Source organism: Gymnogyps californianus, chromosome 29, assembly GCF_018139145.2.
Source record: "Gymnogyps californianus isolate 813 chromosome 29, ASM1813914v2, whole genome shotgun sequence".
Lineage (NCBI taxonomy): Eukaryota > Metazoa > Chordata > Aves > Accipitriformes > Cathartidae > Gymnogyps > Gymnogyps californianus.
Window position 1 is genome coordinate 104,647 of NC_059499.1, and position 27,861 is coordinate 132,507.

Here is a 27,861-nt window from a genome sequence, read left to right on the forward strand (position 1 = left end):
GAGATTCGATATGGGGAAAAGCAATCAATTTAATTTGTTACCAATCAAATCAGAGTAGGATAATGAGAAATAGAACCATATCTTATAAACACACCTTCCCCCCACCCCTCCTTTCTTCTCGGGCTCAGCTTTGCTCCCGATTCCTCTACCTCCTCCCACACCAGTGGCACAGGGGGACGGGAATGGGGGTTGCGGTCAGTTCATCACACGTCGTTTCTGCCGCTCCTTCCTCCTCGGGGGAAGGACTCCTCACACTCTTCCCCTGCTCCAGCGTGGGGTCCCTCCCACGGGGGTCAGCCCTCCACGAGCTTCTCCAACGCGAGTCCATTGCACGGGCTGCAGTCCTCCACAAACTGCTCCAGCGTGGGCTTTCCCATGAAGTCACGGCCTTCTTCGGGCCCGGCCACCTGCTCCGGTGTGGGGTCCTTCACGGGCTGCAGGGGAACCTCTGCTCCGGCGCACCTCCTCCCTCTCCTTCGTCACTGACCTCGGGGTCTGCAGAGTTGTTTCTCTCACATCCCACTCCTCTCTCCGCTGCAGGTCTTTTTTTCAGCAGTCTTCTTTCCCCTTCTTAAATATGTTATCACAGAGGCGCTACCACCATCGCTGACTGGCTCAGCCTTGGCCAGAGGCGGGTCTGACTTGGAGCCGGGGAAGCCTCTAGCAGCTTCCGACAGGAGCCACCCTTGCAGTCCCCCCCCCACTACCAAACCCCGCCACGAAAACTCAACGCTGTTTTAGGGAGCAGCCCCCTTCTCACTGCAGGACCAAGCCTGGCCGGGTCAGCGGGCATGGGGGTGATGGGGGGGCGTCCCTCTGTGACGCCAAGCCCGTGTCACAGAGCCCCTCCCCATCATAACCCCGCGCCCCAGACCCTCCCTTCACTTCCCTGCGAGGCCTCTGCGAGCCCTTGGATCCAGGGGATGTGAGAAGTCTCTCCTGTACCTCAGAAACGCAGAGGACAAAGGGAGGCGGTGGGACAGTGCGGGAGCTGTTTGGTGAAGCACAGGCGAGGACGTCGGAGAGGGGGTGTTTCCCAGTAGGAGACACCAGAATCCTTCCCCCGCCAGCCTCGCCTGCTGACCCAAAGCAAGAACATGACAAACCTGGAAGCGCTGGTCACCAACATCGAGCTCTGCAGCAAGACTGGCGGCTCCAGCGCGGTCACGTTTCCCACCCTCAAGAAGCTTTCCGTCAGCGGTAAGGCCTTTGGGAGCTCTCTGACGAGCATCGCTGCAGACGAGATGAGCGGCACGAATCGTTGTGGGAAGTGGGGTTCGTCCCTGTAGGGGAGGCCCCTAGGGACACCCTCAGCCCCGCAGAGTCCGGTGCACACAGCGCCCTCCCCTTGCCGTGGGGGAAGTCCCATGGACGGGTTTCCCTCGGCAGCGGGTCACACTCAGGGATCTGGCTCTGAAGGGAAACGTGTCCTGTTGGAAGAAGGCCGAGGCCAGTCAAAGAGTCGGCCCGTCTCACAGATGGATTTATTCTGTGAGGCTTGTTGAAGCACACTTGCATCCGCCGTCTCCTTGTCTACAGATGTGCTGATGGGACGTGAGCTGGCCGACTTAGAGCTTGACGTGTCTTTCCCTTGCTTTCCAGATGTCGTTGCTATTTGGAGCAGCGTGTCTAAGCACGTTCGGCAACAGCTTCTGCAGAGAAAGGTGGGATCCCACCCTACCCCTCCCCTCCCCCAGATGGCTTCAGGGGTCCCGGCAGCCCTGTGCCAGCAAGTGCTGTTCTTCTTCCCAGAACTGCATTCTGATTTACAGATTTGCCACAAATGTGCCAAAGACCAGCTCCTCCATAACTGGAGAGACATAAAATAAATAAATAATTAAAAAAAAAAAAAAGTAACATAAAATATATATTATATATCTACGCAATATATAAAGACAGAAGTAAAAGTCGGGTTGAGGTGTGCAAAAGCGTTCTGCACCAGGAGTCGGCAGGGCACAAGGCACCCCCCTTGCAAGCTCTCCTAAGTCCTCACTCTGGTCTTCAACTTACAAATGCTTGCCCTTCTCTTCTTTTTCCAGCCTCAGGCTGTCAGCATAACGGGACTGGGGACATTTCATATTCAAAAATGGCTCTCTTCGGAAAATGGCGAGGTGCTCGCATTTCAGAGACCCGTGTTTTCGCTGTCCAGGACTGTTGCACGGATCCGTGAGCTGCAACATGCTTCTGTACCTCTTCCTGGTAAGAAGAGCAAAGAAATTCTTTGGTTTTCCCTATGTCCATCTATTTGGGGTTTATGCTGCTTGCTGTTTAGATGCGACGATGGACACATCAGAGGCCTTCAGAAGGCCCGGAGGAAAACCTCCATGGGATGACACAAACAGCCCACCACGCAGCACTGCCTAGAAAGGGGCCATTTCTTTTGGACTAGTTTTTATTAAGGCTGTCCAAAGTTAGACCATCTCTCCATGATCTGCTTGAGCAACGGGCTTCGTGCCAGCCACATTTATTGATTTGTAGGATGCCTGCTGGCTGATGGTCCTTTATTGGAACTGTTCACCATAAAGCTGTTGAGATGATGCTGATGCTTTGTTCTTGCCCCGCGCCGGGCAAGGCAAACGGCCACAGGCCCTCGGCGCTGCTTTTATGCAGAGAAGTGGGTCAAAGTCAGCTGTAGAGAGCCTCGAACGAGAGATGGAAATGATAGCTAGCACAGAAACCTGCCGATGGCCAGATTTGCTGCCGCTTCTGACCATTGCTGCCGCTGCTGTATGTACACTGTGCCATCGATGGGGCCTGTGCAGCACTAAGAGCTTGCTGGTTTGTGTTCATATCCAAGTCTCGCCAGACCACGCGTGCGCTACGTGTGGGCTCAGCTCCATGGCCCGGCACCCTCCGCTCTTCCCGTGGGAACCAGCCCCATTCTTCCCACCTTGTCCTGCCCTCCTGCGCAGTGTGGACACAGATGGCTGAGGTCCTTGGACACAGATGGCCGAGGCCCTTGGTTCCTTATTCCGTTGAGGGGATCACGGCTGCAGCTTGGCACATCCGCTAACGGAGTGATCGGACCTTAACTTGAGGAGGGGCCTACATCAGCTCCTTCAAGGAGCTGTACCGGGTGGTTACACCAGACAGTGCTATAGCAATGTATTTTACCTGGGAGCTGCTGGCACTTCATTGGAGTCTGCTCAGGGAGCTGTCTGAGTTACAGTCTTCCTCCTCTTTTCCAGGCGAGATTAAGAAAGTGTCGGTGAACTACAAGAAGATCCACTCGGATGCCCCGTATTCCGAGGAAGTCGTGCAGAACTGTATGCAGGAGACCCTGAACTTTTTCTACTTCATCCTAACAAACAGAGAAGACACGGACTTCATTTTAAAGGATGTTGGCACTCTTGCTATCCGGGGAACAGAAGTGACAATGGCATTTTGCGAAGACTTTTTAATAAGCCTCAACAGGTCGACATACGTGGTACAGAAGTTGCTCGCTGTAAGTTTATTGTTTTTTCAGTGCTACTTAGAGGGGGGTTGACATTCCATCAAAGGACCGGGGAACTGAGCCCTGCTGGCCAGCTGTAGCCTGCTGGGTCACTTGGGCTAGGCACGGTGTGTAGCAGTGAAAGCTTTCTGCAGTTTCTTTCGTTGATTTGCTGTGGTTCAAGGCTGCTGGGAAGGTACACAGTACTACTTTGGCTGGGCAAGCGAAAGCCCTGGAAGGGCCTTGCCATAAATAGGAAAAAGGCCAAAGCAATGGCAGGGGTGATGATGTTCACCCCATGCTCTGGACATGAGGCTGAGGCGCAGAGACACCAAGGCCTCGCTGAGATAGCCCCTCATGGCTGCTGGCACGCTGCTGGTGCAGTTCTCCTGGCCTGACGGAAGAGAAGGAGCCCGTGGCTGGGTTCCTCCACGCTGCAGAGGCATGCAGACTCTTTGGAAGTCTTTGGAAGGACTCTGGGGATAAAACCCGCTTGGAACCATTTGCTCTTGGCTCAGCAATAGTTAAAGCAAGCCACCACACTGGAGCCAGCAGCCAGGAACCCAGGTTCGCAATGGGCCTTCCCTTGTGTTTGCCTCCATGGACTTCTTCCCTGGTAAACAAGGAGTCTCCTGCCTGACACCGTCAACTCTTGTCCTTGCAAAAAGGCTGGCAACGTTTCTCGCCCTAGCAGATGATACGCTGTGCAGCTTGTTTTAGCAAGGGGCTGAGGCACTTGGCCAGACGTTTGCTGAGAGGCCGCTAATTCTTGGAGCTATGGAAAGGCTGTTGTGAACATTGAGTTCATTTCCCTGGAGTCACGTCAGATGTTTCTGTCCCTGTTGCAGAAGAAATGGGTCGTATCGGACAAAGACGTTGCGCTCTCTCCGAGCCATTTTGGCCGTGTCCACCAGTTTCCACAGTGAGTATATTTGTTTCTGCAGCCCTTGTCTGACCAAGCGCAGATGTGCTCAGCTCATGTTTGGTAGCGCTCGGTCCAGTTACTGGTTTGCAGTTAATGTCATCCTTGCTTTTGCTTAGTCTGCAGTTATGCATCCTCCAGCTACTGATTGTGGTTTGGATTTTACCAGGACTCCCATCAGAGGGAACTGATTCGCTAGGCAGAGGAATTTAGGCAACCCTCCTTAACGTTTCATCTGCTCATTCTCTTTCCATTGGTAGAGACTGCCCAAACATTGAACAGAAATAAGATCCTAATATTTCCGTTGTTTTGAATATAACACGGAAAGCTTCTCTTAGAGGGTGGATCAAAGACCGGATGCGTGCAAGTCCTCTGTCTGTGACGTTTCCGTGCCTTCTGTGAAACTCACGTGAATCAAAGTATCTCTGAAATGCCTTCTTGGGTCAAGATGGCACAGGAGGACTGAGGCAAAAACCCAACACCTCTGTCTAGCGAGGGGCCGCTGAACCGTTCCTGAGGCCAGCGCTGCTCGGTGGTTCCCTTAATGGCCTCGGACGTGAGGGTGACTCCGTAGAGATACCTTGACATTAATCTGGCAAAGCAGCCCTTTTCTCAGAATGCTGCTTTCTTCCTATTTCCAGGTTTGAGATTAGGACAGTGCCTCGGAGAGCTTCTCTCACAGCCGAAGAGATATGTACAGAATTCGACAGTGTTTTGAGCCGCATGGGGATAAGAGGTAATGCACATGGGAATGGGAGTGCATGGGAATGTGATGGGAATAAGAGTGACTGATTCCTGGCAGAGGTTTGTGCGTTTGCCTGTCTTCATTCCTGGTGGGTGCTGAAGGCCCAGGCCTCAATAGATGCCTGGGATGGTAGAGGCACTCTGTGTGCCTCTGTTTACCCCTCCTGGTAAATCTCAAGGGACTCGCTTTGGCACAAGATCCCAGGAGGGCTCAGCACCACCAACTGCAGTTGACGGTGCTGAAGTATGTTTTGCCCCTGCACTCCATGCCCTGGAGTATACCTCTTCCATTTTAGGAGCTTGTTTGTGCAGGAGGGAGTAAATGTTTGAGGAAGTCCATCAGCACTGTGAATCACCAACTCTGCCTTGAGTTGTGGGAGACTGGCGGGTTGGTGTATCTCTTGGAATCACCGTGGCGTGATTCGATGAGAAAAATCACGTAGAGAACAACTCTGCAAAGGTTGCTAAGCTGTGCCGAGACCTCACTTCTCCTTTAAAGCTGGGAAGTCTAGCTCCTCGACCTAAATTCATCAGCAACATCAGAGCTATAACGTGTTTGAGTTGAATGCGCCACGATAGCAAGTTCTTGTATACCAAACACATATGCAACGCCAAGAAATTGTTCCCCCAAAAGAGATTGTGAAGCGCCAAGACCTGTCTCCCTGCGAAAGCCGCTGTGCAGAGGAAGGACTAGCCGCAGCAGGAGAAAACTCACACCAAAGAGAATAATGTGGCTGTCGAGAGTTGAACAGGATCAAGGGCTGGTGTCAGGAAGGGCTTAAGATCTCCCTCCGAGAAAAGAGGTCGCAGAAGGAATCTCAGTGAGGCCTCAAACAGCGTCTAACATTGCAGAGCAGATCCGTGCCTCCTCCTGCCTGTTCTAAGAGGTTTTCTCCTTTCGTGCTTGCAGAGGCTGTTTGTCACACATTACGCCGCCTGCGAAGGGGCGTTTCTACAGACCGCTTAGCCAGAGCTGAGATGGAGGAAGAAGCACAGGAGAAAATGGAGGGACAAGGCCTTCCTGGCAGGTGAGACTCTGAAAGGACTCGATTAGAGTGGCCTTGTGTTCTAGTGCTTGTGCGGCATGTGTTATAGGCTCATACAATAATGGAGGTTGGAAGGGCTCTCGGGAGGTCCTAGTCCAACCGGGTGCTCCAAGCAGAGTCAGCTATGAGCTGAGGTCAGACCAGGTTGCTCAGGACTTTATCCAGTCTTGTCTTCAAAGCCTTCAGGGACGGAGACTGCCCAAGCTCTCTGAGAAACCTGTTTCCCTGTTTCCTTTGGACCCAGTGTTTCTGTTAACTCAGAAGGGCTGTTAACACACGTCACCACACAGGGCATTTCCTTGCTGGATGGGAAGTCCCACGGTATTTGGGACTGCTTTGCAGTGCTTAGTGTAACGGCCAGGAGAGGGATACCAGTATCTCCAGGTGCCTGTCCTCGCACAGGATGCAAATCCGCTCGTTGTCGCATCAAGAGGGCTGCATCAGGCTGCGTGTCCCAGAGCCTTCCTTATGGAAAAAGCTCATCTCCTTGATTTCCTTGGTGGCACATCTGAGCGTTACAGCTCAGGGTTATCCCTGTCTCCCTGGAGGGGAAGACAATTGGGCGAAGAAGCTTGCTCTGCTGCCGAAGCAGGTGAGCAGCGTGAGCACAGGATGGAGAAGAAACTCTTCCTGCACTCACACCAACTCACCCCGCTGTGTATTTTCAGACTGTTGTCAAAAGGTGCAGGCACAGAAGGAAGGCAGCCCAAAGAAACTCCTTTCGAGAGCCCTGAATTGCCATTGCCTCTTTCTGAAGAACGCAGGCAGACGGGACAGGTACGTAATGTGGATCGAGACAACTGTTGTGTCACTTGATTGTAGAAAATCAAGTGGGGATATCTTAGGAGAAACAGCTACATAAAAAAACGTGCAGATACCAATTCTGAGTAGATCTCTTACTGTGGCTCATCTTCCCATTCAATTACCTATTTTGGGTATCGTTCATCTCCGAAAAGGAACTGTAGCCCTTTTCAAAAAGTAGCTCTCTGATGACTTAGTTCATTGGTCGTAACAGAAGGGCTTTCTGGTTGCATCTGTAGGAACTGCATGTCGACAGAAACTGGAAAAAAAGGGAAGATGAGAGAGAGAAGAGCATTAGGTAAAAAAAAAAGACAAGACAGATGAGACTAACCGCTGGTATTGCATTTCTGGGTTCCTGTAGAAAGGACAGTCTGTATTTGGGCTGAACGGCAGGAGAAAACTGGAGGCATCCATGGCCAAAAGGAAGGAGATAGAAGAGAACAGCAAAGCAGGAAGGGTCATCTTGCCAGAACTGCCTCAACAGCAAGCTGGGAGAGAAAGCGACAAGATGCAGAGGGCCCAGGTATGGGAGTATCAACAGAGCAGCCTTTTTCTGGTTAGGGTGGCACTGAGTTGGGAAGGTCTCCAAGTCCCAGCAGCATTGCTCCCTCCAAAGAGCAGGGCGGGCGGCTGGGGTTTTCATTCTCGCCTGCTCACTGCTGTGAGGGAGGAATTGCCAGTAGAGGCCAAGGGGCAAAACGAGCAGCCGGCCAGGCTGAGGGCATCAGTGGGCCTGCTCCGTCCCTGGAAAGGAGGCCACCTCTGCCCAGGCACCGGCTCTGGAGCTCGAGCAGGATCTCTCCCAGTCACATGGCTTGAGCCAGCTCCAGCCGGCGGTGTGGAGGGGGAGAGCTGTCTCTCCAAGTAGCGTGGAGAGCACTCCGGCCGTTCTTCGTAAGCAAAATGGCCGACGTTATTTCAGCTGCTCCTTGGTGGCAGGGAGCCAGCATTTGGTGAAATGGCAGGACCCACCGGTTTCCGTGCTGCTCTGTTGGCTGATGGCCCTGTCTCCACCCCACCCCAGCCCTCCCAGTTCAGCCAGAAGCACGTCAGAACCGGAGGCCCCTGCCCACTACAGGCACGGAGGCCGCCACTTTTGACCACGTCCTACCATGCACGTTTCCATACTGTTCTGTGGTGGGCTTGCTGCTGGTTTTGGAAACCACCATACCCACCTGACCCCAACTCTCGATTCTGCAAGAAGCGCATCTCTTGTCGTGTAAAGCACCAGCGTGAGCAGCGAGGATGTGATCGAGGGTTTGACTAACGTCAAGCCAGAAGTGGTCTCGGAGCATGGTTTCCGGTGACGCCATCGGAGAAATATGTACCCAACTTTTGCCTTTAAACTGAAAGCAAGTAGGTGTGGGCCATCCAAATCCAGGCGTCACATTAGTTTTGCTCCACCTGTGGCAGGACCAGCTTCTCCCTTTTTGAAACCAACCTGGGCCACAGATTTCTGTCCTTGGTCTGTCTTGCAGCTGCCCCAGGAGGAAGAAGGTAGCCTCAGCTCCCCAGAGACCACCTCTGATACAGAAGAGGGTCTACAAACAGTGGAGGCTTGGACTGAGGCGAGGAGGCAGTTTCGAACCGAGCTGGAAAGCTTCGGGGACGTGGAAAAATGGCTGACTCAAAAACCTTCCCTCAGCAATCAAGAAGAAAGATTCTGGCAAAGACTAAAGGCACGCAGGGCAGACAGGAGGGCTGCTGTCAAATCAGCCGTGAGCGACAGCCCCGATGTAAGTACAGAAGTGCAAGGGAAATAGTGTCTGCTGTCACATCGGCAGAGTGACGCTGCTTTACCCCAGCTGATGCCACATGGACGGGCCTGGCGATCCTGGAGAATGGTGATCTCAGGGTATTTTTCTAATCCTTTTCAGTGCTCACGGCCAAAGAGCAGCCAGCCCTGGAAGAAGGGTAGCATTCCCCTTGTTTGTGCACCATACCCCCAGGCTCTTGTCACGCTGCATAACCTCCTGCACAAAAAGAAGCTGAGGATGGTGGACGTATTCAAGAAGGCTGGTATGGACGGGAGGAAGATCCAGAGAGCAGACTTCATTAAAGTCATCAAGGAGGTACATAGGGAACAGAACAGTAGTGAACTGCTGCAACTCTGCCCTATTTTCCTGCATGCCAACCCAGAGCAAATGGACGAGCTTCAGCAAGGGGCTTTTTCACTTGCCTTACTCTCAGAGAGTGGCTCCCACAACCTGTGAAAAGCTGGAGGGCAAAGGGAAGGGAAAGCTGTGGAGAGGCACCGAGAGTGAGTCCCAGGAGGGACTGAAGAAACCCATTGCCTCACAGGCTTGGAAGACAGTCACTGCTCAGTAACGTGGCTGTCGGGTTTCCCAGTGTTGAAACTTGGTCTTTCCCCCACCACGCTCCTACATCTCCCCACTGCGCTGCCTTTCAGTACACGTTCACACAGCACGGCTCACACTGGGCTTCACTTTCCACAGGCCGCAGCGTTACAAAGCTGTGAAGAGCACGTTCAGGTTTAGTAGGCTTTAGCAGTTCAGATGTTAACTGAGACTCTAGTCCGAGCCAAAATGAAACCTTCCTGAAACCCAGGGGGATGGGAAGTTTGGCACAGCAAAAGCTGAGAGCTCTGCAGGGGGCAGCAGAAGACGGGTCAAGTTGTGAGTGCTTGATAAACCCAAGGCAACCTCAGCAGGTTGCCTTTGTGCCATGCTTCCCTGCAAAAGCATCTGGAACAACAGCTAAGCTCGCCCCTCCCACTCTGGGGCAAGCCTTGATCTTTTGGTGATCCCACTGTCATCTTCTGTTTTCCTTGCCAGACCAAAGTTCCCATCAGCGAGAAGGATCTGGAGGACGTGGTCATCTTCTTGACTTCCTCAAAACCGGGGAATTTTATAAGCCCCAAAGATCTGATTGACTGTCAAAAGCAGTGGCTGGAAATGAGGAAAGGACAATCCCAAGAGACCAAAACAGGTGAGAGGCGAGCACTGGCTTGGGAAAGCATCTCTACACAGACAGGGAATGCCTCAGTGGGTCCAGAATATGGCTTCTGGAGACCATTGTCCTAGGGCCGAGCGGCCAGAAGGAGCCTTCTAGGGAAAACTGAAGGATCTGGGGGATGTGCAATGCCATAATCAGCCCAGTTGCAGGAGACAGGGTATCCAGTCTTTCAGGCTGGGATCAAAGTCTCAACCCTGCGGTTTAACGTCCTGGACTGGATTTGGTTTGTTAGCGTTCATCATCCAGCTCATCCAAAGCAGACCCTTTCTCCAGCTGTTGGTGGCAGCTGGAAAACACCGATTCAGAAGAGCTTATTCTTTAGTAAGCTCTGCTGGGAGTTCCAATCAGCACAACATGCCAAACCCCTTTGTCTTAAACATGGATCAGATGTTCCTTTCTGCTGCGCTCTAACGCGGCTTCTCTGGGCTTTTTGTTTGGTTGGGTTTTAATCTGTCCTAGGTGTAGAAGCTCAGTTCCAGAAGGCCACCTGCAAAACTGCCACTTGTCCACCTTCTGCTGGGGGCACAGCCAAAGGGATGAAGCCTCACGCTCCTACCAAGCCCGAGAGAAAGTTAATACACTTGGAAGTTCCACCAGTCAACACCGAGCCAGAACGACGACATCTGAGCTATGATGAAATGGAAGAGATTGGAAAACTCATGAGAGAGAGGAGACGGTGGGAGAAGGTACTGTGTATGTGGCAGGAGAACAAGCACACCTGCACGCCTTGGCGAACGTAGGGTGGTTTAGAGGACAGTGCAGCAGTAAAGGAAAGGGCAAGGGCTTATTGTGAGTCTCAGCTTCTCTTTGACCACATGGTGCCCTGCAGCTGAGGTGCTACGAGCCATCTCCAACAATTCGTTTGGCTTCTGAACGCTCTGGTGAGAGAAACACTTTTTCTGGGTAACTGGCAAGAAGAAGAAGGAGGAGGAGAAGTTGAAGCAGTTTCTATGTCTGGGGACGGAGTCATCTTCTCATCACCTAGTCGACCTGTCCACCAGACTGCCATTTGTCCCTTCAGGTGCTGATAAGCACTTTGTCCTGTTCAGTTGTGAGGCTCAGTGCAAGACAGTCCAAGGGCAATAGAGCAGTGACTCATTCACTCACTCACTCCCAGAGGTTTTCTTTGGAGCATCTTGGGTTGGATGAACTCTGGCAGAATCCAGGGCTACCTCCTCCTGCCAACGTGCTGCCCCCCAGTCACCAGCAATGGGGAGAGCCTCTGGCTCCCCGACACAATCAGAAACGAGAAGGTGACTGTAAGACTTTTTCCATCTGAGGCACCTGTGCCCGGTGTGCTGCTCTTCTGCTAAGCCCTCCAGGGAGTAGCTCTCTGAGGACCCAGCTCTGGATGGGAATTGAACTCCCAGAGGAGGGCCTGTCCCTGTGATCCCATCGCAGGGTGCCGACGCCTGTTTGCGCACACTTTTGAGATGAATCCCTGCCTGTAGCTTCTCGGAAGGGAATGCAGCAACTCCAGGGCCCCAGTGAATGCTGATCGGGACCTGCTCTTTACTTGCAGAACAAAGACAGCCCCATAGAACAGAAAGAAAAGTGCCGGCTGGTGAGATCTGGGGATGGCCCCATTGATGACCACTGCCTGCCGTCAACTGTAGAGGCTGACTTGGGAGAACTGGTTGACCGCTATCGCAGGAATGCCTTCATGAGCTATCTGAAGAGCTCCAAGCTGTGCACAGAGCGCAACGTTGACATCACCGAGCCAACGCTGCAGAAAGGTAAAGCAAAGACCAAGGGCCTGACGTGAATGCCCTAAATCTGACAAGTTAGTGTCTCTTCCCAGTTAATGGCTTCCCAAGCCCAGAAGCATGACTGGTGTCAGGGGGCACTGCCACTGGAGCATGTTTGCAGCCCTCGGAGGGCCACGGCAGACGCTGCCGGTTAGGATCAGCAATAGCAGCAGCAGGGCCAGAGCAGGGCTGAGATAGCAAAGGGTGCTGCAGATCAGCCAGGGCCCTCTCCCGTTGCCCCTGGGATGGCAGCCAGGTGCAACCGAGAGTGCAGCTCAGGAGGCAAGTTCGTGGGGATGGGGCAGGTCCGGGGTCAAGCCAGGAAGTCAGACCATGGTCAGGGTCAGCGAGTCCATAGCCAGGAACAGACATGGCTGTGGCTGAGCTGCAGACTGCTACGCCTACAACGTCTGAGCTGAAACGGGGCTCCTGATCCAGGGTGAGGCGTGACTGTTTTCTCTGTGCGCTTTGCCAACAGCCCTGCTGCATCCAGGAGACAAGATCATCAAGGTGGGAGAAGACATAAGGAAGATCAGGCAGCCCGGAGGATACTACAGCACAGGAGGTGCTGATGCTCCATTACCTGGGAGCACCTCCAGATCAGGAACTGCAGCTGGAAGCCAGGCCAAGGAGGCGGAAAATAGGTTTGTTCAAAGAGGGCTTAAGATCAGTCCCCTCCTGCTGCCCTGCTGCGCATCACCCCTCTGTGCTCACTCCCCACGGCATCAGAGGCAGTGCCGAGGTATTGGAGTCAACCGTTAGGATGCTGCAAGGGAGCAGTGGGCAACGGCGAGGAGGCAGATCCTCTTCTCGGCTACATGGCCACTCCTGTGCTTTAGCTAAGTCATTGGGTTGCAGTGGTGCCGGCGAACAGTTTGCGGTGCCTGGCAGGAGCCTTGCAGGCTAGCTGGGACTAGCTCTGTGCTCTGAACTAGAGGTGACAAAACTCCTCAGACCAACCCAACACTTGTCTTAAATCCCCTCAGAGAATGTTTATTCTTGTGGAAGAAAGACAATCCTGAAGAGCCCAGCTTTGGATGGCTGGAGAAGCTTTTGGAGAGAAAAAGAAACATTGCAAAGCAGAGCACAATCTTCTTTGTCTCTCTCGGTTAAAGTGTTTAGATACTACAGTGATGGGCAATGTACCAGCTCTTAAGATAGCTTCGCAAGCTGGCATTTCCAGCGTCAGTCATGTCTCATAAGGACCGACACGGTCTGCACAGGTCTCGCAGAGCTTCCCAGGGCCTGGAAGCCCGGATAGCTTGTTCTTGTCAGGCTCACTTTTGCCCTTACTAAGAGAAGCAGCGAAACTGCCCAGCATTTTATTTCTGTAAAGCGTGGTATTCTCTCTTACTTTTTTTTTTTTTGCTTCCTTTCCCCCCCCTTCGCCCCTTTTTTTCACAGGCATCTTCAGAGGAATAAGATGCAGAAGTCAAGCGACAATAACTTCTGGCCAGGTCATCTCCTGGACAAGCTATGCCTTTACTTTCCTGAAAAGCAGCATGACAGGGCACACGCCTTGTTCAGCTGTGTTCATCCAACCAAGCCCGCCTACCATGGCTTCTAGTGCCCTGACTGCAGCTTGCTCCTCAGCAAGCCAGGACACTTGGCCTCCAGAGACACTGCCTTCAAGAAGACCCATGCCACCTGAAGCTCTTCTCCAAGCAGCAGGAGACGTGTGCACAGCTTTGTGATCCCTCCTTCAGCTCAGGGGATCGGGGCCCTGCTTCTGCATGAAATACACGTAGTAAATAAAGAGCGTGTACTCAAGCTGAAGGTGTGGCAGGTGAACTAACCACAAAATACACTTCTCAACCTGAGAGCTGTAGTTGGGGTGTGCGTGGGCAGCGGGTGGTGGAAGGCCACCTTGCTCGACATCCAGCCGCCAGGATCCGACCCTTCCCCGGGTGGCGCCTGGCACTGCCAGTTCCCGAGGTCTGACCCTGTCCGGTGACTGGAACGCTGGGGCCTCCGTGGAGCAGCCATCTTGAAAACACATGTGGCAGCGCTCGGACGTCGCCAAGTCGCTGAGCCTCTAGTTCATTCCCATGAAAGAAGATCAGAGTGATGGGTCCTGGAGGAGGATTGCAGGAACCCCCGTTATGAATGCAAAGAACAAAGCAATCATTGATTAGTTAATGCAGATAAATGACCCCTCCGCAGGAGCCTGTCACTCACTACTCTTTGATGCGGGAGGGTAAGGTGAAACACACTCGGTGCCACTTCGCTTTCCTCTACCACAGAAGATCAATTAAGAAATTCCAGGTTACGCTAAAGGAAGCCTTTTCCCCCCTCGCTTAGTGACAGCACATGGACAAAGAGCAGATGACTAATTTCACCTTTAACATCACAACTCAGACCTACATCTCTGAACGCCTCAACACTGACGGCAGCTGCAAACCCCCTCTGCTCAATGCCATCACCTCTGGAAACCACCTCCGGGCTTGGGTTGCTTTCCTCTGTAACTTAAACGAGTACTGGAGAAAGAGACCCCTCTCCAGCTATTCTTTTTGTTGAGCCAGGTTTTCATTAAGCCTTCAACCCTCAGCACCATGAGCCTGACTCCACAAGACAAGCCTGCCCCACCACCTGTAAAAATGAAACGCATCCATGCCTAAGGACATGGAAAATGCCTTTCCTAAGTACGAGGACGGCCCTGGACCAGGCAGGGAACTCAGCTCCCCCTCAGCTGCGCCTCCACAAACCTGCCTGACCTCAGTACACGGCCGAGCTCAGCACCTCTGTGACAAAGGCAGAAATAGAGGAACCCCTTCCCAGCGCTGTCACCCCCACAAGACAACCTGCCTCCTCAAGGTATACACGGTATAAAGACCACCTACAAACTGAGGCCGAAGGCAAGAACAGCACGGGCGGGGGCCAAAACCCCGTAGGAGTTGAGCAACCGGACACAACTGGTTGGGGTTTCATTTCACCTCGACACGCGGGTTAAAGCAATGCGTTGCCACTCTCTCAGCCCTTTAGCCCAACTAAATACAGAAGGGATTCACAGCAGCTGGTGGTCACTAAAGCATTTTTAAGCCAGCCTGTGGGCCTTATGTCGACGTAATTTACGCCTAAAGAAAAGGTTTTAGTGAGGTTGCAGTCTCCCCCAACAGTTTATACATGTGTTACCGTAAATTCGGTCACAAAAGAACAACCCTCTGAGACTTGGTCTGAAGTTTTAGAAGGCAGGCATTCTTTATTACAGCGCTGGATGCACGGGGGATCGCTCCACCTAACGTGCATGCCGCATACAAAAATTACAGAGTTTATATCCAGTTTTCTAATTAGCAACAATTAGTAAAACCATGCCTAAGTTTATACTTATTGGCTAGTGAGAAACATTTCACTCATTACTGGTCAGTCATATTTAAATTAACTCCGCTTGCGATGTAGATTAGCACGCGTGCTCCTTCCGGGTGCGAGTTTCTTTGGTCTTGAATTGAGTCGGTGGTCGTGCTTCCCCTGCCGCTTTTACCTTTCCCCTAGTTACGAAGGACTTCTCCGGGTTTTGGCTCATTTTGTAATTTAGTCAGCAGAGCCGGGGGTACAATACCGATACTGAGGAACATCTTGCCATTTTATCATGTATTGTTACTTGCTGAAGCCTACATAGTTTCTAAGTACAAGGACACCCTTCCTCTTATCTACTGAACAGGACAAGGCATGTCCAAGGAGCCACCCCTGCAGTCCCCCCCCCGCTACCAAACCCCGCCACGAAAACTCAACGCTGTTTTAGGGAGCAGCCCCCTTCTCACTGCAGGACCAAGCCTGGCCGGGTCAGCGGGCATGGGGGTGATGGGGGGGCGTCCCTCTGTGACGCCAAGCCCGTGTCACAGAGCCCCTCCCCATCATAACCCCGCGCCCCAGACCCTCCCTTCACTTCCCTGCGAGGCCTCTGCGAGCTCTTGGATCCAGGGGATGCGAGAAGTCTCTCCTGTACCTCAGAAACGCAGAGGACAAAGGGAGGCGGTGGGACAGTGCGGGAGCTGTTTGGTGAAGCACAGGCGAGGACGTCGGAGAGGGGGTGTTTCCCAGTAGGAGACACCAGAATCCTTCCCCGCCAGCCTCGCCTGCTGACCCAAAGCAAGAACATGACAAACCTGGAAGCGCTGGTCACCAACATCGAGCTCTGCAGCAAGACTGGCGGCTCCAGCGCGGTCACGTTTCCCACCCTCAAGAAGCTTTCCGTCAGCGGTAAGGCCTTTGGGAGCTCTCTGACGAGCATCGCTGCAGACGAGATGAGCGGCACGAATCGTTGTGGGAAGTGGGGTTCGTCCCTGTGGGGGAGGCCCCTAGGGACACCCTCAGCCCCGCAGAGTCCGGTGCACACAGCGCCCTCCCTTGCCGTGGGGGAAGTCCCATGGACGGGTTTCCCTCGGCAGCGGGTCACACTCAGGGATCTGGCTCTGAAGGGAAACGTGTCCTGTTGGAAGAAGGCCGAGGCCAGTCAAAGAGTCGGCCCGTCTCACAGATGGATTTATTCTGTGAGGCTTGTTGAAGCACACTTGCATCCGCCGTCTCCTTGTCTACAGATGTGCTGATGGGACGTGAGCTGGCCGACTTAGAGCTTGACGTGTCTTTCCCTTGCTTTCCAGATGTCGTTGCTATTTGGAGCAGCGTGTCTAAGCACGTTCGGCAACAGCTTCTGCAGAGAAAGGTGGGATCCCACCCTACCCCTCCCCTCCCCAGATGGCTTCAGGGGTCCCGGCAGCCCTGTGCCAGCAAGTGCTGTTCTTCTTCCCAGAACTGCATTCTGATTTACAGATTTGCCACAAATGTGCCAAAGACCAGCTCCTCCATAACTGGAGAGACATAAAATAAATAAATAATTAAAAAAAAAAAAGTAACATAAAATATATATTATATATCTACGCAATATATAAAGACAGAAGTAAAAGTCGGGTTGAGGTGTGCAAAAGCGTTCTGCACCAGGAGTCGGCAGGGCACAAGGCACCCCCTTGCAAGCTCTCCTAAGTCCTCACTCTGGTCTTCAACTTACAAATGCTTGCCCTTCTCTTCTTTTTCCAGCCTCAGGCTGTCAGCATAACGGGACTGGGGACATTTCATATTCAAAAATGGCTCTCTTCGGAAAATGGCGAGGTGCTCGCATTTCAGAGACCCGTGTTTTCGCTGTCCAGGACTGTTGCACGGATCCGTGAGCTGCAACATGCTTCTGTACCTCTTCCTGGTAAGAAGAGCAAAGAAATTCTTTGGTTTTCCCTATGTCCATCTATTTGGGGTTTATGCTGCTTGCTGTTTAGATGCGACGATGGACACATCAGAGGCCTTCAGAAGGCCCGGAGGAAAACCTCCATGGGATGACACAAACAGCCCACCACGCAGCACTGCCTAGAAAGGGGCCATTTCTTTTGGACTAGTTTTTATTAAGGCTGTCCAAAGTTAGACCATCTCTCCATGATCTGCTTGAGCAACGGGCTTCGTGCCAGCCACATTTATTGATTTGTAGGATGCCTGCTGGCTGATGGTCCTTTATTGGAACTGTTCACCATAAAGCTGTTGAGATGATGCTGATGCTTTGTTCTTGCCCCGCGCCGGGCAAGGCAAACGGCCACAGGCCCTCGGCGCTGCTTTTATGCAGAGAAGTGGGTCAAAGTCAGCTGTAGAGAGCCTCGAACGAGAGATGGAAATGATAGCTAGCACAGAAACCTGCCGATGGCCAGATTTGCTGCCGCTTCTGACCATTGCTGCCGCTGCTGTATGTACACTGTGCCATCGATGGGGCCTGTGCAGCACTAAGAGCTTGCTGGTTTGTGTTCATATCCAAGTCTCGCCAGACCACGCGTGCGCTACGTGTGGGCTCAGCTCCATGGCCCGGCACCCTCCGCTCTTCCCGTGGGAACCAGCCCCATTCTTCCCACCTTGTCCTGCCCTCCTGCGCAGTGTGGACACAGATGGCTGAGGTCCTTGGACACAGATGGCCGAGGCCCTTGGTTCCTTATTCCGTTGAGGGGATCACGGCTGCAGCTTGGCACATCCGCTAACGGAGTGATCGGACCTTAACTTGAGGAGGGGCCTACATCAGCTCCTTCAAGGAGCTGTACCGGGTGGTTACACCAGACAGTGCCATAGCAATGTATTTTACCTGGGAGCTGCTGGCACTTCATTGGAGTCTGCTCAGGGAGCTGTCTGAGTTACAGTCTTCCTCCTCTTTTCCAGGCGAGATTAAGAAAGTGTCGGTGAACTACAAGAAGATCCACTCGGATGCCCCGTATTCCGAGGAAGTCGTGCAGAACTGTATGCAGGAGACCCTGAACTTTTTCTACTTCATCCTAACAAACAGAGAAGACACGGACTTCATTTTAAAGGATGTTGGCACTCTTGCTATCCGGGGAACAGAAGTGACAATGGCATTTTGCGAAGACTTTTTAATAAGCCTCAACAGGTCGACATACGTGGTACAGAAGTTGCTCGCTGTAAGTTTATTGTTTTTTCAGTGCTACTTAGAGGGGGGTTGACATTCCATCAAAGGACCGGGGAACTGAGCCCTGCTGGCCAGCTGTAGCCTGCTGGGTCACTTGGGCTAGGCACGGTGTGTAGCAGTGAAAGCTTTCTGCAGTTTCTCTCGTTGATTTGCTGTGGTTCAAGGCTGCTGGGAAGGTACACAGTACTACTTTGGCTGGGCAAGCGAAAGCCCTGGAAGGGCCTTGCCATAAATAGGAAAAAGGCCAAAGCAGTGGCAGGGGTGATGATGTTCACCCCATGCTCTGGACATGAGGCTGAGGCGCAGAGACACCAAGGCCTCGCTGAGATAGCCCCTCATGGCTGCTGGCACGCTGCTGGTGCAGTTCTCCTGGCCTGACGGAAGAGAAGGAGCCCGTGGCTGGGTTCCTCCACGCTGCAGAGGCATGCAGACTCTTTGGAAGTCTTTGGAAGGACTCTGGGGATAAAACCCGCTTGGAACCATTTGCTCTTGGCTCAGCAATAGTTAAAGCAAGCCACCACACTGCAGCCAGCAGCCAGGAACCCAGGTTCGCAATGGGCCTTCCCTTGTGTTTGCCTCCATGGACTTCTTCCCTGGTAAACAAGGAGTCTCCTGCCTGACACCGTCAACTCTTGTCCTTGCAAAAAGGCTGGCAACGTTTCTCGCCCTAGCAGATGATACGCTGTGCAGCTTGTTTTAGCAAGGGGCTGAGGCACTTGGCCAGACGTTTGCTGAGAGGCCGCTAATTCTTGGAGCTATGGAAAGGCTGTTGTGAACATTGAGTTCATTTCCCTGGAGTCACGTCAGATGTTTCTGTCCCTGTTGCAGAAGAAATGGGTCGTATCGGACAAAGACGTTGCGCTCTCTCCGAGCCATTTTGGCCGTGTCCACCAGTTTCCACAGTGAGTATATTTGTTTCTGCAGCCCTTGTCTGACCAAGCGCAGATGTGCTCAGCTCATGTTTGGTAGCGCTCGGTCCAGTTACTGGTTTGCAGTTAATGTCATCCTTGCTTTTGCTTAGTCTGCAGTTATGCATCCTCCAGCTACTGATTGTGGTTTGGATTTTACCAGGACTCCCATTAGAGGGAACCGATTCGCTAGGCAGAGGAATTTAGGCAACCCTCCTTAACGTTTCATCTGCTCATTCTCTTTCCATTGGTAGAGACTGCCCAAACATTGAACAGAAATAAGATCCTAATATTTCCGTTGTTTTGAATATAACACGGAAAGCTTCTCTTAGAGGGTGGATCAAAGACCGGATGCGTGCAAGTCCTCTGTCTGTGACGTTTCCGTGCCTTCTGTGAAACTCACGTGAATCAAAGTATCTCTGAAATGCCTTCTTGGGTCAAGATGGCACAGGAGGACTGAGGCAAAAACCCAACACCTCTGTCTAGCGAGGGGCCGCTGAACCGTTCCTGAGGCCAGCGCTGCTCGGTGGTTCCCTTAATGGCCTCGGACGTGAGGGTGACTCCGTAGAGATACCTTGACATTAATCTGGCAAAGCAGCCCTTTTCTCAGAATGCTGCTTTCTTCCTATTTCCAGGTTTGAGATTAGGACAGTGCCTCGAAGAGCTTCTCTCACAGCCGAAAAGATATGTACAGAATTCGACAGTGTTTTGAGCCGCATGGGGATAAGAGGTAACGCGCATGGGAATGGGAGTGCATGGGAATGTGATGGGAATAAGAGTGACTGATTCCTGGCAGAGGTTTGTGCGTTTGCCTGTCTTCATTCCTGGTGGGTGCTGAAGGCCAGGCCTCAATAGATGCCTGGGATGGTAGAGGCACTCTGTGTGCCTCTGTTTACCCCTCCTGGTAAATCTCAAGGGACTCGCTTTGGCACAAGATCCCAGGAGGGCTCAGCACCACCAACTGCAGTTGACGGTGCTGAAGTATGTTTTGCCCTGCACTCCATGCCCTGGAGTATACCTCTTCCATTTTAGGAGCTTGTTTGTGCAGGAGGGAGTAAATGTTTGAGGAAGTCCATCAGCACTGTGAATCACCAACTCTGCCTTGAGTTGTGGGAGACTGGCGGGTTGGTGTATCTCTTGGAATCACCGTGGCGTGATTCGATGAGAAAAATCACGTAGAGAACAACTCTGCAAAGGTTGCTAAGCTGTGCCGAGACCTCACTTCTCCTTTAAAGCTGGGAAGTCTAGCTCCTCGACCTAAATTCATCAGCAACATCAGAGCTATAACGTGTTTGAGTTGAATGCGCCACGATAGCAAGTTCTTGTATACCAAACACATATGCAACGCCAAGAAATTGTTCCCCCAAAAGAGATTGTGAAGCGCCAAGACCTGTCTCCCCGCGAAAGCCGCTGTGCAGAGGAAGGACTAGCCGCAGCAGGAGAAAACTCACACCAAAGAGAATAATGTGGCTGTCGAGGGTTGAACAGGATCAAGGGCTGGTGTCAGGAAGGGCTTAAGATCTCCCTCCGAGAAAAGAGGTCGCAGAAGGAATCTCAGTGAGGCCTCAAACAGCGTCTAACATTGCAGAGCAGATCCGTGCCTCCTCCTGCCTGTTCTAAGAGGTTTTCTCCTTTCGTGCTTGCAGAGGCTGTTTGTCACACATTACGCCGCCTGCGAAGGGGCGTTTCTACAGACCGCTTAGCCAGAGCTGAGATGGAGGAAGAAGCACAGGAGAAAATGGAGGGACAAGGCCTTCCTGGCAGGTGAGACTCTGAAAGGACTCGATTAGAGTGGCCTTGTGTTCTAGTGCTTGTGCGGCATGTGTTATAGGCTCATACAATAATGGAGGTTGGAAGGGCTCTCGGGAGGTCCTAGTCCAACCGGGTGCTCCAAGCAGAGTCAGCTATGAGCTGAGGTCAGACCAGGTTGCTCAGGACTTTATCCAGTCTTGTCTTCAAAGCCTTCAGGGACGGAGACTGCCCAAGCTCTCTGAGAAACCTGTTTCCCTGTTTCCTTTGGACCCAGTGTTTCTGTTAACTCAGAAGGGCTGTTAACACACGTCACCACACAGGGCATTTCCTTGCTGGATGGGAAGTCCCACGGTATTTGGGACTGCTTTGCAGTGCTTAGTGTAACGGCCAGGAGAGGGATACCAGTATCTCCAGGTGCCTGTCCTCGCACAGGATGCAAATCCGCTCGTTGTCGCATCAAGAGGGCTGCATCAGGCTGCGTGTCCCAGAGCCTTCCTTATGGAAAAAGCTCATCTCCTTGATTTCCTTGGTGGCACATCTGAGCGTTACAGCTCAGGGTTATCCCTGTCTCCCTGGAGGGGAAGACAATTGGGCGAAGAGAGCTTGCTCTGCTGCCGAAGCAGGTGAGCAGCGTGAGCACAGGATGGAGAAGAAACTCTTCCTGCACTCACACCAACTCACCCCGCTGTGTATTTTCAGACTGTTGTCAAAAGGTGCAGGCACAGAAGGAAGGCAGCCCAAAGAAACTCCTTTCGAGAGCCCTGAATTGCCATTGCCTCTTTCTGAAGAACGCAGGCAGACGGGACAGGTACGTAATGTGGATCGAGACAACTGTTGTGTCACTTGATTGTAGAAAATCAAGTGGGGATATCTTAGGAGAAACAGCTACATAAAAAAACGTGCAGATACCAATTCTGAGTAGATCTCTTACTGTGGCTCATCTTCCCATTCAATTACCTATTTTGGGTATCGTTCATCTCCGAAAAGGAACTGTAGCCCTTTTCAAAAAGTAGCTCTCTGATGACTTAGTTCATTGGTCGTAACAGAAGGGCTTTCTGGTTGCATCTGTAGGAACTGCATGTCGACAGAAACTGGAAAAAAAGGGAAGATGAGAGAGAGAAGAGCATTAGGTAAAAAAAAAAGACAAGACAGATGAGACTAACCGCTGGTATTGCATTTCTGGGTTCCTGTAGAAAGGACAGTCTGTATTTGGGCTGAACGGCAGGAGAAAACTGGAGGCATCCATGGCCAAAAGGAAGGAGATAGAAGAGAACAGCAAAGCAGGAAGGGTCATCTTGCCAGAACTGCCTCAACAGCAAGCTGGGAGAGAAAGCGACAAGATGCAGAGGGCCCAGGTATGGGAGTATCAACAGAGCAGCCTTTTTCTGGTTAGGGTGGCACTGAGTTGGGAAGGTCTCCAAGTCCCAGCAGCATTGCTCCCTCCAAAGAGCAGGGCGGGCGGCTGGGGTTTTCATTCTCGCCTGCTCACTGCTGTGAGGGAGGAATTGCCAGTAGAGGCCAAGGGGCAAAACGAGCAGCCGGCCAGGCTGAGGGCATCAGTGGGCCTGCTCCGTCCCTGGAAAGGAGGCCACCTCTGCCCAGGCACCGGCTCTGGAGCTCGAGCAGGATCTCTCCCAGTCACATGGCTTGAGCCAGCTCCAGCCGGCGGTGTGGAGGGGGAGAGCTGTCTCTCCAAGTAGCGTGGAGAGCACTCCGGCCGTTCTTCGTAAGCAAAATGGCCGACGTTATTTCAGCTGCTCCTTGGTGGCAGGGAGCCAGCATTTGGTGAAATGGCAGGACCCACCGGTTTCCGTGCTGCTCTGTTGGCTGATGGCCCTGTCTCCACCCCACCCCAGCCCTCCCAGTTCAGCCAGAAGCACGTCAGAACCGGAGGCCCCCGCCCACTACAGGCACGGAGGCCGCCACTTTTGACCACGTCCTACCATGCACGTTTCCATACTGTTCTGTGGTGGGCTTGCTGCTGGTTTTGGAAACCACCATACCCACCTGACCCCAACTCTCGATTCTGCAAGAAGCGCATCTCTTGTCGTGTAAAGCACCAGCGTGAGCAGCGAGGATGTGATCGAGGGTTTGACTAACGTCAAGCCAGAAGTGGTCTCGGAGCATGGTTTCCGGTGACGCCATCGGAGAAATATGTACCCAACTTTTGCCTTTAAACTGAAAGCAAGTAGGTGTGGGCCATCCAAATCCAGGCGTCACATTAGTTTTGCTCCACCTGTGGCAGGACCAGCTTCTCCCTTTTTGAAACCAACCTGGGCCACAGATTTCTGTCCTTGGTCTGTCTTGCAGCTGCCCCAGGAGGAAGAAGGTAGCCTCAGCTCCCCAGAGACCACCTCTGATACAGAAGAGGGTCTACAAACAGTGGAGGCTTGGACTGAGGCGAGGAGGCAGTTTCGAACCGAGCTGGAAAGCTTCGGGGACGTGGAAAAATGGCTGACTCAAAAACCTTCCCTCAGCAATCAAGAAGAAAGATTCTGGCAAAGACTAAAGGCACGCAGGGCAGACAGGAGGGCTGCTGTCAAATCAGCCGTGAGCGACAGCCCCGATGTAAGTACAGAAGTGCAAGGGAAATAGTGTCTGCTGTCACATCGGCAGAGTGACGCTGCTTTACCCCAGCTGATGCCACATGGACGGGCCTGGCGATCCTGGAGAATGGTGATCTCAGGGTATTTTTCTAATCCTTTTCAGTGCTCACGGCCAAAGAGCAGCCAGCCCTGGAAGAAGGGTAGCATTCCCCTTGTTTGTGCACCATACCCCCAGGCTCTTGTCACGCTGCATAACCTCCTGCACAAAAAGAAGCTGAGGATGGTGGACGTATTCAAGAAGGCTGGTATGGACGGGAGGAAGATCCAGAGAGCAGCCTTCATTAAAGTCATCAAGGAGGTACATAGGGAACAGAACAGTAGTGAACTGCTGCAACTCTGCCCTATTTTCCTGCATGCCAACCCAGAGCAAATGGACGAGCTTCAGCAAGGGGCTTTTTCACTTGCCTTACTCTCAGAGAGTGGCTCCCACAACCTGTGAAAAGCTGGAGGGCAAAGGGAAGGGAAAGCTGTGGAGAGGCACCGAGAGTGAGTCCCAGGAGGGACTGAAGAAACCCATTGCCTCACAGGCTTGGAAGACAGTCACTGCTCAGTAACGTGGCTGTCGGGTTTCCCAGTGTTGAAACTTGGTCTTTCCCCCACCACGCTCCTACATCTCCCCACTGCGCTGCCTTTCAGTACACGTTCACACAGCACGGCTCACACTGGGCCTCACTTTCCACAGGCCGCGGCGTTACAAAGCTGTGAAGAGCACGTTCAGGTTTAGTAGGCTTTAGCAGTTCAGATGTTAACTGAGACTCTAGTCCGAGCCAAAATGAAACCTTCCTGAAACCCAGGGGATGGGAAGTTTGGCACAGCAAAAGCTGAGAGCTCTGCAGGGGGCAGCAGAAGACGGGTCAAGTTGTGAGTGCTTGATAAACCCAAGGCAACCTCAGCAGGTTGCCTTTGTGCCATGCTTCCCTGCAAAAGCATCTGGAACAACAGCTAAGCTCGCCCCTCCCACTCTGGGGCAAGCCTTGATCTTTTGGTGATCCCACTGTCATCTTCTGTTTTCCTTGCCAGACCAAAGTTCCCATCAGCGAGAAGGATCTGGAGGACGTGGTCATCTTCTTGACTTCCTCAAAACCGGGGAATTTTATAAGCCCCAAAGATCTGATTGACTGTCAAAAGCAGTGGCTGGAAATGAGGAAAGGACAATCCCAAGAGACCAAAACAGGTGAGAGGCGAGCACTGGCTTGGGAAAGCATCTCTACACAGACAGGGAATGCCTCAGTGGGTCCAGAATATGGCTTCTGGAGACCATTGTCCTAGGGCCGAGCGGCCAGAAGGAGCCTTCTAGGGAAAACTGAAGGATCTGGGGGATGTGCAATGCCATAATCAGCCCAGTTGCAGGAGACAGGGTATCCAGTCTTTCAGGCTGGGATCAAAGTCTCAACCCTGCGGTTTAACGTCCTGGACTGGATTTGGTTTGTTAGCGTTCATCATCCAGCTCATCCAAAGCAGACCCTTTCTCCAGCTGTTGGTGGCAGCTGGAAAACACCGATTCAGAAGAGCTTATTCTTTAGTAAGCTCTGCTGGGAGTTCCAATCAGCACAACATGCCAAACCCCTTTGTCTTAAACATGGATCAGATGTTCCTTTCTGCTGCGCTCTAACGCGGCTTCTCTGGGCTTTTTGTTTGGTTGGGTTTTAATCTGTCCTAGGTGTAGAAGCTCAGTTCCAGAAGGCCACCTGCAAAACTGCCACTTGTCCACCTTCTGCTGGGGGCACAGCCAAAGGGATGAAGCCTCACGCTCCTACCAAGCCCGAGAGAAAGTTAATACACTTGGAAGTTCCACCAGTCAACACCGAGCCAGAACGACGACATCTGAGCTATGATGAAATGGAAGAGATTGGAAAACTCATGAGAGAGAGGAGACGGTGGGAGAAGGTACTGTGTATGTGGCAGGAGAACAAGCACACCTGCACGCCTTGGCGAACGTAGGGTGGTTTAGAGGACAGTGCAGCAGTAAAGGAAAGGGCAAGGGCTTATTGTGAGTCTCAGCTTCTCTTTGACCACATGGTGCCCTGCAGCTGAGGTGCTACGAGCCATCTCCAACAATTCGTTTGGCTTCTGAACGCTCTGGTGAGAGAAACACTTTTTCTGGGTAACTGGCAAGAAGAAGGAGGAGGAGGAGGAGAAGTTGAAGCAGTTTCTATGTCTGGGGACGGAGTCATCTTCTCATCACCTAGTCGACCTGTCCACCAGACTGCCATTTGTCCCTTCAGGTGCTGATAAGCACTTTGTCCTGTTCAGTTGTGAGGCTCAGTGCAAGACAGTCCAAGGGCAATAGAGCAGTGACTCATTCACTCACTCACTCCCAGAGGTTTTCTTTGGAGCATCTTGGGTTGGATGAACTCTGGCAGAATCCAGGGCTACCTCCTCCTGCCAACGTGCTGCCCCCCAGTCACCAGCAATGGGGAGAGCCTCTGGCTCCCCGACACAATCAGAAACGAGAAGGTGACTGCAAGACTTTTTCCATCTGAGGCACCTGTGCCCGGTGTGCTGCTCTTCTGCTAAGCCCTCCAGGGAGTAGCTCTCTGAGGACCCAGCTCTGGATGGGAATTGAACTCCCAGAGGAGGGCCTGTCCCTGTGATCCCATCGCAGGGTGCCGACGCCTGTTTGCGCACACTTTTGAGATGAATCCCTGCCTGTAGCTTCTCGGAAGGGAATGCAGCAACTCCAGGGCCCCAGTGAATGCTGATCGGGACCTGCTCTTTACTTGCAGAACAAAGACAGCCCCATAGAACAGAAAGAAAAGTGCCGGCTGGTGAGATCTGGGGATGGCCCCATTGATGACCACTGCCTGCCGTCAACTGTAGAGGCTGACTTGGGAGAACTGGTTGACCGCTATCGCAGGAATGCCTTCATGAGCTATCTGAAGAGCTCCAAGCTGTGCACAGAGCGCAACGTTGACATCACCGAGCCAACGCTGCAGAAAGGTAAAGCAAAGACCAAGGGCCTGACGTGAATGCCCTAAATCTGACAAGTTAGTGTCTCTTCCCAGTTAATGGCTTCCCAAGCCCAGAAGCATGACTGGTGTCAGGGGGCACTGCCACTGGAGCATGTTTGCAGCCCTCGGAGGGCCACGGCAGACGCTGCCGGTTAGGATCAGCAATAGCAGCAGCAGGGCCAGAGCAGGGCTGAGATAGCAAAGGGTGCTGCAGATCAGCCAGGGCCCTCTCCCGTTGCCCCTGGGATGGCAGCCAGGTGCAACCGAGAGTGCAGCTCAGGAGGCAAGTTCGTGGGGATGGGGCAGGTCCGGGTCAAGCCAGGAAGTCAGACCATGGTCAGGGTCAGCGAGTCCATAGCCAGGAACAGACATGGCTGTGGCTGAGCTGCAGACTGCTACGCCTACAACGTCTGAGCTGAAACGGGGCTCCTGATCCCAGGGTGAGGCGTGACTGTTTTCTCTGTGCGCTTTGCCAACAGCCCTGCTGCATCCAGGAGACAAGATCATCAAGGTGGGAGAAGACATAAGGAAGATCAGGCAGCCCGGAGGATACTACAGCACAGGAGGTGCTGATGCTCCATTACCTGGGAGCACCTCCAGATCAGGAACTGCAGCTGGAAGCCAGGCCAAGGAGGCGGAAAATAGGTTTGTTCAAAGAGGGCTTAAGATCAGTCCCCTCCTGCTGCCCTGCTGCGCATCACCCCTCTGTGCTCACTCCCCACGGCATCAGAGGCAGTGCCGAGGTATTGGAGTCAACCGTTAGGATGCTGCAAGGGAGCAGTGGGCAACGGCGAGGAGGCAGATCCTCTTCTCGGCTACATGGCCACTCCTGTGCTTTAGCTAAGTCATTGGGTTGCAGTGGTGCCGGCGAACAGTTTGCGGTGCCTGGCAGGAGCCTTGCAGGCTAGCTGGGACTAGCTCTGTGCTCTGAACTACAGAGGTGACAAAACTCCTCAGACCAACCCAACACTTGTCTTAAATCCCCTCAGAGAATGTTTATTCTTGTGGAAGAAAGACAATCCTGAAGAGCCCAGCTTTGGATGGCTGGAGAAGCTTTTGGAGAGAAAAAGAAACATTGCAAAGCAGAGCACAATCTTCTTTGTCTCTCTCGGTTAAAGTGTTTAGATACTACAGTGATGGGCAATGTACCAGCTCTTAAGATAGCTTCGCAAGCTGGCATTTCCAGCGTCAGTCATGTCTCATAAGGACCGACACGGTCTGCACAGGTCTCGCAGAGCTTCCCAGGGCCTGGAAGCCCGGATAGCTTGTTCTTGTCAGGCTCACTTTTGCCCTTACTAAGAGAAGCAGCGAAACTGCCCAGCATTTTATTTCTGTAAAGCGTGGTATTCTCTCTTACTTTTTTTTTTTTTGCTTCCTTTCCCCCCCCTTCGCCCCTTTTTTTCACAGGCATCTTCAGAGGAATAAGATGCAGAAGTCAAGCGACAATAACTTCTGGCCAGGTCATCTCCTGGACAAGCTATGCCTTTACTTTCCTGAAAAGCAGCATGACAGGGCACACGCCTTGTTCA

The 27,861-nt window shown here is 52.6% G+C and overlaps 2 protein-coding genes across 2 annotated transcripts; both read left to right on the forward strand.

Moving 5' to 3' along the window:
- The first annotated feature begins 1,097 nt into the window (after positions 1-1,097).
- On the forward strand, positions 1,098-13,237 carry LOC127026880 (EF-hand calcium-binding domain-containing protein 12-like). The gene is made up of 16 exons (XM_050912173.1): positions 1,098-1,200; positions 1,603-1,664; positions 2,040-2,199; positions 3,189-3,445; positions 4,282-4,355; positions 4,997-5,091; positions 6,010-6,127; positions 6,814-6,922; positions 7,308-7,469; positions 8,425-8,694; positions 8,839-9,018; positions 9,742-9,895; positions 10,382-10,608; positions 11,445-11,658; positions 12,149-12,329; positions 13,075-13,237. The coding sequence occupies exons 1-16, from the start codon at positions 1,098-1,100 to the stop codon at positions 13,235-13,237; spliced, it is 2,529 nt and encodes an 842-aa protein (XP_050768130.1).
- A 2,527-nt stretch (positions 13,238-15,764) lies between these two features.
- On the forward strand, positions 15,765-27,095 carry LOC127026881 (coiled-coil domain-containing protein 81-like). Its single transcript, XM_050912175.1, has 15 exons — positions 15,765-15,867; positions 16,269-16,330; positions 16,702-16,861; positions 17,851-18,107; positions 18,944-19,017; positions 19,659-19,753; positions 20,670-20,787; positions 21,475-21,583; positions 21,969-22,130; positions 23,086-23,355; positions 23,500-23,679; positions 24,402-24,555; positions 25,042-25,268; positions 26,108-26,321; positions 26,812-27,095. The coding sequence occupies exons 1-15, from the start codon at positions 15,765-15,767 to the stop codon at positions 27,093-27,095; spliced, it is 2,469 nt and encodes an 822-aa protein (XP_050768132.1).
- Positions 27,096-27,861: the final 766 nt, after the last annotated feature.